This window comes from Pungitius pungitius, chromosome 9 (assembly GCF_949316345.1).
Source record: "Pungitius pungitius chromosome 9, fPunPun2.1, whole genome shotgun sequence".
Taxonomy (NCBI): domain Eukaryota; kingdom Metazoa; phylum Chordata; class Actinopteri; order Perciformes; family Gasterosteidae; genus Pungitius; species Pungitius pungitius.
The window spans coordinates 2,340,440-2,351,241 of record NC_084908.1 but is presented as its reverse complement, the minus strand read 5'-3'; the positions used below and the strand labels follow the sequence as shown (position 1 = coordinate 2,351,241).

At 45.6% G+C, this 10,802-nt stretch overlaps 1 protein-coding gene across 5 annotated transcripts in view; it reads right to left on the bottom strand.

Moving 5' to 3' along the window:
• Positions 1-758: 758 nt before the first annotated feature.
• Positions 759-10,802, bottom strand: part of myh10 (myosin, heavy chain 10, non-muscle) — a 38,215-nt gene continuing 28,171 nt past the window's right edge. For all 5 annotated transcript variants that reach the window (XM_037472839.2, XM_037472843.2, XM_037472840.2 and 2 more), the window contains 19 exons: positions 10,619-10,742; positions 9,777-9,948; positions 8,009-8,221; positions 7,602-7,746; positions 7,311-7,517; positions 7,117-7,221; positions 6,717-6,869; positions 6,253-6,501; positions 5,957-6,169; positions 5,450-5,662; positions 5,203-5,364; positions 4,794-4,922; positions 4,571-4,659; positions 4,352-4,475; positions 4,183-4,272; positions 3,887-4,005; positions 3,624-3,732; positions 3,350-3,522; positions 759-3,083 (listed from right to left, as the gene is read on the bottom strand). In XM_037472839.2, coding sequence (XP_037328736.2) covers positions 2,936-3,083; positions 3,350-3,522; positions 3,624-3,732; positions 3,887-4,005; positions 4,183-4,272; positions 4,352-4,475; positions 4,571-4,659; positions 4,794-4,922; positions 5,203-5,364; positions 5,450-5,662; positions 5,957-6,169; positions 6,253-6,501; positions 6,717-6,869; positions 7,117-7,221; positions 7,311-7,517; positions 7,602-7,746; positions 8,009-8,221; positions 9,777-9,948; positions 10,619-10,742 — 2,937 coding nt within the window. In that variant the 3' untranslated portion in view covers positions 759-2,935. The remainder of the gene's footprint in view (positions 3,084-3,349; positions 3,523-3,623; positions 3,733-3,886; positions 4,006-4,182; positions 4,273-4,351; positions 4,476-4,570; positions 4,660-4,793; positions 4,923-5,202; positions 5,365-5,449; positions 5,663-5,956; positions 6,170-6,252; positions 6,502-6,716; positions 6,870-7,116; positions 7,222-7,310; positions 7,518-7,601; positions 7,747-8,008; positions 8,222-9,776; positions 9,949-10,618; positions 10,743-10,802) is intronic.

Here is a 10,802-nt window from a genome sequence, read left to right as displayed (position 1 = left end):
ACTTTTCTGTCTGTCTGAACCAACCTGTATAGACAGAACACCTCCGTTAACTAAAGCGTTCTTCCTGAGTCTCTGGTCCCCCCCCCCCCCCCCGACTGGTTCCCCCCCCCCGACTGGTTCCTCCTCCCCGTGTGTCCGTCGGACCGGCTGCACCGAGAATGGCGCCAAAGATTGTTCTGTAGCTCACTTAGATGGGGGTGGCTGGTCACTGTGCGCCTGTGATTGACCCTTTACCCCCCCCCCCCCCCCCTCCCCCCATGAGTGTCCATGTGTGGTCCTTCAGGGTGTCATTGTGAAGTCATGTGACTGGAGCAGTTGGTGACATCTTAATTGTGCTGTTTGGGGGTTGGGGAGGATGAAAATGACATTTCGTGGTTAACTGGTTACTTAATTTGGTCTTTTGTAGATTATTTTTGTGTGTCAATTGTTAAATTAAACAAAACAGGTGGTTTTCATGACAAGTTTTTTTTTTTTTAATGATCTCTTTCTACATCTTTAGGTGCCAAATGAGACAATACAAACTAGTGCAGATATTTTAAATGAATGTGTTCTAGACATCGTTGTGGAGCAACATTTTCACTTTCCATTAACTCCAACTAGCTTATGTTCAGTAGAACAACTCATGGGTTGACTCTACTGGAAGGGAGAGGTGCACCTGGTGCACCTGTGGGTCCTTGAACCCACTAAGCTTTCAACTCCTTTCCTTGACCTGTGGAAGCGGCCGACTCATCCAGGGATCTCAACCTACCAGGTAAGGCCACTCTTTAAAGATTTTATTTGTAATAAGAGCAAAAACATTTCTCCAATGCAGTCAGTTTGCAATAAAAGGGTCATTAGCTGGAAAAATACTCATATGGCATGTTGGAAAAAGCTGTGATACTGAAATATGCTGTAGAGTGTCAAGAGTAAAAAGTAAGCTGTCGAAAGTTTGTCGAGTAAGTCAAAAGTTACAAATCATTTAAACGCTTTGGAAAAAGGACTGTTTGTCTTAATGCATGTCTAATAAAATATATTACAGCTTTTTGGAAAAGGACAATTAGTGTTAGCGTTAAAGTCACATGTGACTTCCTGCCAACCCCCCCCCTCGTAAAAAGTAATTTAGCTAATATTTGCGGCTCTATGATAAAGAACGTGTCAATGTTGCAATATTTGTTATAATGATGAATTTTAACAAGATTCTAATATTAGAGCATCTCAACAAATTAGTGAACTCTTAAATAACCGTAAAAGATTGTAGAAACAGAGCTGGACTCAGCCAAATGAATATAGACTGAATTAAATGAATACGCTTTATTTTCCATACAAAAACAAACAATGTCTAGAAATACAAGTAAATAATATGATGGGAGTATTTGCAGTTGAATGCCTGGTTGTCAACAGCCAGCTCGGTAATAATAATAATAATAATAAAGTAAAGATTGCGTTAACTACTTGTGGGCGTTAAAGCTCTGAACCAAACAGACCATCGGCTCCCAAAATAGCTTCAGTACGGAGACACCGTTTTGTTTTGGGAAGCCCGGCTGCCGAGGGCTCATCTTCTCGTGTCGCTAATGATTCTGTAAATACTGATTTTGTGGTTATATTGAACATGGAGTTACAGTCACTAGGATATGTAGCACAACAGAAATGGTTGAATCTCTCTGCTCGATGTACCTGTTTCACACGCGTAGTTCAATCATTGCCCGCTCATGCTCTTATTCAGTGTCTAAGGCACTTTTAAAGAAACATACTGTTAACTAGAAGGACCAAGAAGTCGGCTGCACACAATCAGCAGATCCATCCGTGATGAAGAATAAGGGTTTTAGTGGTTTACCTGTCGGGGGGGGGGGCTGTGGTTCACATTTAAGCGCTAAAGATTAACGGGCTCACCCTCAGAATGTTTGCAATAGTGTTTTTCTTCTTTAGCTCCAGTACTGTTAAATGGATTGGATCAACTTGCTGCTTGTTTTTTGGTTACTGTTCAAAACATTGAACGTCCTTTTTAAAAAGTCATGGGTGCGAGAGTCTGAGGATTCTGTAAGAACAGCGGCTGATTTAAACGTTCCTGCAGGTTATGGGCTGAACTCTAGCAGTAAGAGGACTCTGTTGAAACCCATAACTTCCAGTAGTTTTTCTCAGTTGGTTTCCAGTTAAAAAGCTCAGGCCGACCCACAAGGGACAACAATGCAAAACGTGTTCACCGCATGAGCCGAGATTTCTAGTTAAAACCCAGCGAGACATTCTTTCATTCAATGTTGAGATGAAACACAGAAAATAAAATACCTTTTTTTTTCACAGTTATAAAATTCAAAACCGGAGTCTGAGTTCTTCACGTGCGCGTCCCGAGGTGTTAGTGGTTCCTGTCGTGTAGAAGCAAACAGTCCGTTGGCCGGAGGGAGGCGTGGCGTTCCAAAGGCCACAGCGACCTTTGTTTTGAAAGGGGGGGGGGAAATGTGTTGGCTTTTACACGACTAGTGAGCAGAACGCTAATAACGACACTAAAGTGTAATACATTTCCTTGTAGTCCTTCAATTCATTAGGGGGTGCGTTCACATCCATTACACACGTGATGAGCGTGCACACTTAACAGCCTCCACCTACAATGTCACATGTATGAAAAGCACTTTGTGTACTTTCTCAATAAGCTGAGCAAATAACTTGACGCCTGATGGGAGGAGGTGCGTACGACCTCGTGAAGCTGAGACTAGCAGCTCGCCGGAGGAGACCAGCGAAGCACAATTGTTTGTTTGCCCATGTGACTCTCTGGGACTGGAGGGCAATGGATTTTTCCTGCAGTGTTTAACCGTTAAAAATAATCACCAAAAGCATTGCTCCAATCTTCTGTCCGGCCCGGGGTTTGAAATGAATGAAGATGATGGAAATGACGAGGACAGACTGGTGAGGTGGGTAGGTGACAAGGGAGGAAAAAGGCGAGGAAGGGAGAAGGTCGCCGCGGTTACTCGGCGTTGGCGGTTTGGGTCTCGTTGAAGTCACCGGCGCGGCTGTCGGCGTCGTCGTCGGACATGTCGACGGAGGCCCCGTCCAGGTTGAGGTTACGGCGGCCCGAGCGGCCGGAGGAGAAGCTGCTGACGGGGCCGCCGCGCCTGCTCAAAACATACAAGCGGAACATTAGAAGAAGAACACGAGCCTGCAGGAAGCCAAATGAGTAAAGTGCTCAGTCAGTCTTTAATTAGAATAAGCTAAGCACGTCCCGAGGGGAAACTAGAAACATCTTTTGATAATATCAGTGGACACTTTGCAGGTAAAACGGATTGACACCTTAAGTTAAACACAGCACTGTTTGCGTCATCAAGAAATCACATGTGGTGTTTTTGTGTGAAAGCTCAAGGGGCCCTTAAGGGCCTCGTACCTGAGGCGGTTCTTGAGGGTGTTGACCTCTCGGGTGAGACCCTCGCTGGCCTCGGTGGCATCATCCAGCTCCCTCTGCAGCTTCCTGCGGGCCCCGTTGGCCCTGGTGGCCTCCTCCTCCGCCTCCTCCAGCTGACGCTTGAGCTGCTTCATGCGAGAGTTGGCTTTCTCCATCTGACAGGAGGACGCGTGGGGACAGGCGGAGGCGGTGAAAGGCCGTGGGTGAATGACTGTCCCGAGAAGAAGTGAATCTCTCGCATATCGTGAGTCAATACCTGCTCCTTGTACTGGTCGGCATGACGACGCTCATCCTCCACTTGCATCATCACCTCCTTCAGCTTCTTCTCCGTGCGACGGACGATCTTGTTGGCTGCTGCTCTCTCCCTGCAAGAGAAAAAAAAGAGCTCATTCCTGTCTGTACCTCACCGTTTATCACTGTGTCAGATTTATTTATTATAAAATGAACCTGTGTATCCAAAAAGCTGACCAGAAACTCTCTCTGATGGTGTTTCATCAGTTGATGGATTTAATGTCTTACTTTGCTTCCTGCTCCATCTGTTCCTCCAGCTGCAGGATCTTTGCTTCCAGGGCAGCGATGGACGCCTTAAACTTTGACTTTACAGTCCCCTCCAGCTCCGCCAGCTTGGATTTCAAATCCTGCATTCACGATTGTGAGGATCACAAGCATTAGATACGACAACATAAATACATACAGTGAAGTGGAGAAAAAAAACGGCTCTCATTCAACACAAGGACGTTGTGTTTTCTGCTGCTCTGTCCAACCTTAAGGACAATTCTCTTACAGGCTAATGTGTTCTACTAACTGTTGCAGACCTTGTTCTGCCGCTCCATCTGTTGCCGAGCGTTCTCACTCTTCTGGGCGGTGCCGCGTTCTCCGGCCAGCTCGGTGGTCAGAGTGTCGACCTGAGGAAAGGAGATGTTGTGCGACATTGATGGAAGCAATCTGGCATTTTGGACCCAAGTTTATCACAAGTCTATTTACCTGGATGTTGGTCTTTCTGAAACGGTCGTTAAGCAGCTCCATGTTCCCCTGCTCCTCCTCAAGCTCCTCCTCCAGCTGGGCAATACGAGCTTCCAGCCTCCTCTTTTCGTCCAGCAGTGACGACCTGACACACACACACACACACACACACTTTGAGATTTATCTATAGATCTATTTTTAAGTCACTTGAAATATCAGCAGGAACCTGGCAACACTGACTTTCCAGAAGCGCTGTTGGAGATCTCCTCGGCCAGCTCGTCCCTCTCTTGTTCAGCGTGTCGACGGGCCCTCTCGGACGCCGCGTGGTCCTTCATCAACGACACAGAACACTCATGAGGATCTTCAGAATGGCCTCCTTCATATCCCTCGCTCGTCATGGATACACATCAACAGTTCAGGACAGACAATTCGCTGATCTCAAAAAGAAAATCTAGAAATTGACCTCCTGTAGCTGCAGGATTTCTGCTTCCAGGCCCTTGAGTTTCTTCTCGTTCTCCTTGGACTGGGTGAAGATCTCGTCCCTGGAGGCTCTGGCCTCCTCCAGCTCCCTCTGATAGTCCTTCATCTGAGCCTGCAGTGCAGAGCCAATGCGGCGCAGGAAGAGAACAGTAAGTAAGGTATTTCATTTAGCTCATTAACGACCTGCTAATCAACACAGACTCCATTTACTATTAAAGTTACTATTAAACCCCCAGCACAGAATCTCAGACACCGGTATTTGATCACTTCATCATTAGCAACTGTATTTGTGCTACATCATCAATATTTTGTTAACCGTACAGAGGGTCAAAGTGTACTTTCAAAAACGGACACCCTTGGAAAAGCTGTTTCATAGACAGTTGTGTGTGTACCTGTAGTTTTTTGAGTTGCTTGACAGCCTCGTCCCGGCCTTTATTAGCAGCTTCAATCTGTCCTTCCAGCTCGTTCAGGTCCATCTCCAGCTTCTTCTTGGAGGCAACAGCCAGAGTTCTCTGCTTCCTCTCGTCCTCCAGCTCTGCCTCCATCTCACGCACCTGGAGGAGTAAACACAACAAATCAGCATATCAAGAGATAAATGAGACCTATGGATCCAATTCATGGGGGTCATCACCCGGGTACCTGTTTGACCAGCGACCTCTTCTTCTCCTCCCCCTGCTCGTCTCGGGCCTGAAGATCTCGGTCAAACTGGGCCTTCATGGCCTGCATGTTGACCTCCAGACGCAGTTTGGCGTCCTCGGTGGCCTGAAGCTCATCCTCCAGCTCCTCCAGCTGAGTCCTCATCTCGTCCACCTGCTGCTCTAGAGTGCGTTTGGACTTCTCCAGTTCATGGACCTGTACGCATCATGGGGACAAACGATTAGGTCAGGTGAACAGGCTGGACTCATGCAGATTAAAGGTCTTCAGACAACCCTGTGTGGACCTGAAGAAAAAAATAATCATTCAACAATCATCAACTATCCTGGCTGACCCGATCTAATGAGTCTCATCTGTGCAGTGAACCCGAAGCCAGAAAATAAGAGGAAGCTGGATTTACTGGATAGACTTGAAATCAAACTAGAAACTACTGTCACATTTGTTTTAAATGGTCACTCAGCAGCAACATCTACGAGGTCAAAGGTCACTCACACTCTTCCCCACATCGTCCTTGGAGCTCATCAAGTCCTCCATTTCAGCCCGGAGCTGCTTGTTGAACCTCTCCAGTTCATCTTTGGCCTCCAGGGCCTCCTCCAGAGCTCTGGCCATGGACAGAGCCTTGGTATCCTTCTCTCTGGCCTCCGCCTCGGCGCGGTCACGCTCCTCCGCGTAACGAGCCGAGACGCTCTTCTCTTCAGCGAGCAGCTAGTGTGGGCAAAGAAACACACTCACATGTGACCTCCACCCGGCATTACTAATGGGTGCCGATTTTAAAAAGATTTTCTTACCTGGTCAAACTTCTTTTGTTTTTTTTCAAGGTTTGAGACGGTCTGTCTCTGGTGGTCCAAGTCCACCATCAGGTCGTCCAGCTCCTGCTGCAGTCGGTTCTTGGTCTTCTCCATCTTGTCCATGGCCATGGTCTTCTCCTCCAGGCGCTGGCTGGTCAGCTCCACGTCCTTCTGGAGCTTTCTCTTCACCTCCTCCAGGCCCTCCATCGAGCCCACGTCCTCCTCTAGCTTCTTCTTTGTCTCAAAAAGCTACAGGAAATTTACATGAAGACAATCCAAAACTTCAACAAGTGACCACCTTTCTAAGACAGCAGCTAAAATCCATGCACTTCTTGCCGTATAGATTTTTCATTCATGGCCCCTCTGTTTGACTCAGTGGTCCCTGAAAGTCGTGCCGCCTTCCTCATACGTTTGAGTGTAAGACCCCCAGATGAGCATGTGTAACCTTGTCTACGTAGGACTACCTGGGAGTGCAGTATCTGCAGCTGCTTCTCCAGGTTGCGTCGTGCCTCCTCTTCCTCCTCCTGCTGCTCCAGCAAGGTGTTCTTATCCACCTCCAGCTGGCGGATCTGACCGCTCAGGTTCAGCTTCTGACGCGTCTCCTCCTGCCGCAACTCCTACGCGGCGCAGATGATCCAGACAAGAGGAGAGCAGGGCGGACAAATCAATCACACCTGTTATTATTAGTGAGGGACACCCATTAAAAAAAGGTCTGTTTGGATTTATTTTGTGTGTTTTAAGCCTACCGTCCTGGTAATTGACCTTTGAACTGTAATTATTATACTTGACACCTTTCTAGCTTATAAAATCCTCGTAGATCTTGTTTCTTGTTGCTTTAAACTTCTATGATGCCGTGTTTTGTACCTCGGCGTCTTGCAGTTTGCTGTTCAGCTTGTCAACTTCTTTGGCCAATTTGATGCTCTTCTTCTCGGCCTCCTCCTGCAGTGTGTATGCGTTGTCCAGCTCTGACTAAAAAAATAAAAAATAGATCCTTGGGGTTATGAGAAAAACATACCGTACAAAACCGAAGTGTCACTGAGCACCTTTGGGGTGTTTACCTGGAGTTTGTGAGAGCGCTCGGCCAGCTCTCCCTTGACCCTCTCCACCTCAGTGGCCCTGGACATGAACTCCTGAAGCTGGACCTCCATCTTCTTCCTCTTGTATTCGGACTCCGTCTTTGCCTGTTGCAGACTCTTCACATCACAGGCCAACTCTTTGTTCTCACTCTCCAGACTCTGCTTGTTCTTCTCCAGGTTGACCTTGAACTGTGCAGAGCAAATGTGTTAACGTGATTATTTCTGTCTGGGGGTATGGGCTGATGTTTGGGCAACCAGCGACGACCCACTCACCCGCTTGGCCTGCTCCAGCTGTTCAGACACTTCCTCCAGCGCTGTGGCGTGCCTCTGTCTCACCTCCTGGATGAGGGCCTCGTGGTTTTGAGACTCATCGTCTATGGCCTTTTTCAGCTCTGCCACCTCCTGCTCTCTCTTGGACCTGGAAATAGGACACACGTGTGAGGACACCTTTTTAGGTGCAACTAAAAAAAAAAAACGGCGTAGCATAAAATCGATGCATTTTGTAGTAGTAGAACTAGCGGAAAATATCTAACACTAGTTAAAGAAAACAGTCTCAGGAATTGGTCAATACATTCTCTATACACTCTTCACAATGTATCAGCTTTCTGCTTAATAATTTGCATCAATGTACACTGCCTTTGATGTGTAAAGTTTGGAATTCTTGATAAGCCAATAAGTACCGGAGCTCCTGCTGGGCAGCGGTGGTATCCAGCGTGTCTTCCAGCTCCGTCTTCAGGGCCTCGAGTTCCTCACTCAAGTCTCTCTTCAGTTTTTCAGCTTTACTTCGACACATCTTCTCTGACTCCAGGTCCTCCTGCAGCTCAGCCAGGTGCGCCTGCAGCTCCCGAACCTGCTTCAAGGCGTTGTTCTTCTGGACGGTCTCCTCGTCACTCCTGGTCGGAGACACACAACACAAAGCCTTGTTTTATTCACCATAGACCCATATAATGAAACTTCCCCTCTTGCTTAGGCCTTCAGCCGAGTATCCAAATTTCTTTTCACACCAAATCTGACTTGTATTGTCCAACTTAGTATTGATATGTAAATCTGATGAAAGCCTTTTTTTAAACTTGAAATGAGTCCACCTGTGCACACGGGGGGGCAGTGTAGTGGTGAATTCATTGCTGACGCTTGCGCGTGTTCTCTATGAAGATGGATATGTTAATGAGACTGCTAATCCATTTACAGCTGCAAGTGAGTCAAATTCAATTACAAAGAAACCCAATGAATATCATAATGATCCAGTTTTATAACAAACACAATGCCACAGTGTTGATTAAAGGCACCAACGACTCCAAGTAATTCCCCATTAGTAAAAAAACAAAAACCTAATTGCTCTCAAAATAGCTTAGAAACTCTAATGAAATGTTAATTAACTGGAGCTGTGACTAAACTGATGATTTCTGTGTGTGAAATTATCCAGACAGTCAATAACCAGCGACCCCTGATCTGTTAGGACGAAGCTACTGAGAAGCCAACATTTAAATTATCTTTGCTGACCTTCACAGCTGTTTACCTCATCTGCATGCAGTCTTGTGGCGGTTAATGGGAAAATAATTTTGCATTACACCAAACGTGTGGCTCTCAATATTTTTTACTCTATATATGGATGGAAGATCGGGATCGACGGGGGTGTGGACTAAACTGCAGATGGTCTTCTAAAGCTAAAAAGAGAAATGTGAAGGCGGAGTTAGCCCAGTGCAAAGGCACTGACAGACACAGCTGCCTCTGAGTACTAAGGTCTCGGCCTGTGTTCCTCCTACAGAGAGAAGAGTGGGGCTGAGGGGAGGCAAAGATAAAGCAGTGTCTATGTGAAGAGGATGTAGCTGGTGCTCAGAGTTGACTCAGTGTTTGTTTGCGTGCTCCATCTATTTTTAGGGTCTTTTCTATTGACTGAGTGCGGTCGTCATGGAAATAGGATGTACCGCGTTACTGAGACGATGTGGTTGAAGTTGAATATAACAAAATGAGCAAAACCACCAACAGTGATATTTTTCCAAACCTTTAGGTTTGTACTGATGTGAGTTCAGAGGACTCTGCCAGTAGCGGATGTAATATTACACTTCAGTGTCTTTGATGTTTCTGCACAAGGCTTTTGATTTCATACAAAACAACGTGTGCTTTCCTCAAAATCCATTTAGCAGTTGTTGAGCTGAGAAAATATTTGTTTAATTGTGAAGTGCCAAACAGCAATTGTCAGCTATCTTTGAACCAACCAATACAGAATTTCAATTAATTGGTTAATATTATCAAGATGAAGAATTTACAGTAATAGTTTTATTATAAGATTATTATAGTATTAAACTGGAAGTCACACCCTTCTTCACTCCTTTTTTTTGGATTAAAGTTAAGTTCTTGATGAGTTTCTGCATTTAGTTTATCAGTGTTTTATATTTTGCAAAAGACATCTGATGCCTCAACAGTTTTTGGTAACGGTCCATCACTGACCTGGCCAGAGCAGCATGCAGCTCCTCCTCCTTCTTGCTCAACTGGATCTTCAGCTCCTCTATCTGAGCCTGCAGCTCAATAATCTGGTCCTGCAGGTCAGTGGTCTCGGCATCCAGTTTGCGTTTGGCCTTCTCCAGCTCTTGCCGTGTTTTCTCCTCCTTCTTTAAGCGCTCTGAAAGGAGGCATAGTCACATGTCTCATAAGCAACAATCATGGTGAATATACAGAATCAAAAATGACAAATAATTACAATCAAAAGATAAATGAGTCACAAAAAGAGATAAACTCCTTATTGCTAACAGCTTGACACAAATATTGGTAATTAGATTAGCTTTGCCTAAAAGTATGTTTTCTTTATTGTAAAAAAAATCTGCCATTCTTTATCAACTCAATAACAACGTTTCACACATTTTTCTGTGTGGATCGTTTTAACTGCAGTTGATAACGTTATATAGTTAGAGGTATAAAAGTTAGCGGAGTGACATGGCTGCTTTTTCACCCCCAACACTTTTGAATTGGAGGCGGTCAGACCACTCCAGCAAAAACATAAGGCTCATTTAGTGGAAAATAAGAAGTGGTCAGCTACGCAATGCAGAGCACTAAACGTTTCACTCGTGGGGAAAAAATGCCACAAAGGACGGTGAAGCAAACGTTCTTATTAGGGCCAAGCCACATATTAAAATCAGATTGTTTTGTTGTCAGAATATTTTACCAACGAAAGAAACACAAGTATTTATTTCCAATCATGTTAGATCTCATGTTGATGCAAGCTGCTGTAACTTGAATAGTTCTGTCTGTGTGGGTTCTGCTGAACGTTCTCTATTCTTTGAGCCAAAGCTTACCCTCCAGGTCCACCATCATCAACTCCTGCTTGTTCTTGAGCTTGCCGAGATTCTTTGCTTTCTCCTCCTCCTCGGTCAGTTGAGAGGTCATCTCTCCGATCCTGTCCTCCAGCAGCTTTCTCTCCTGTTGTGTAAAATCAAAGCGGTTGTTGAACTGGAAGCACAACGACTAACTGGAGATGAA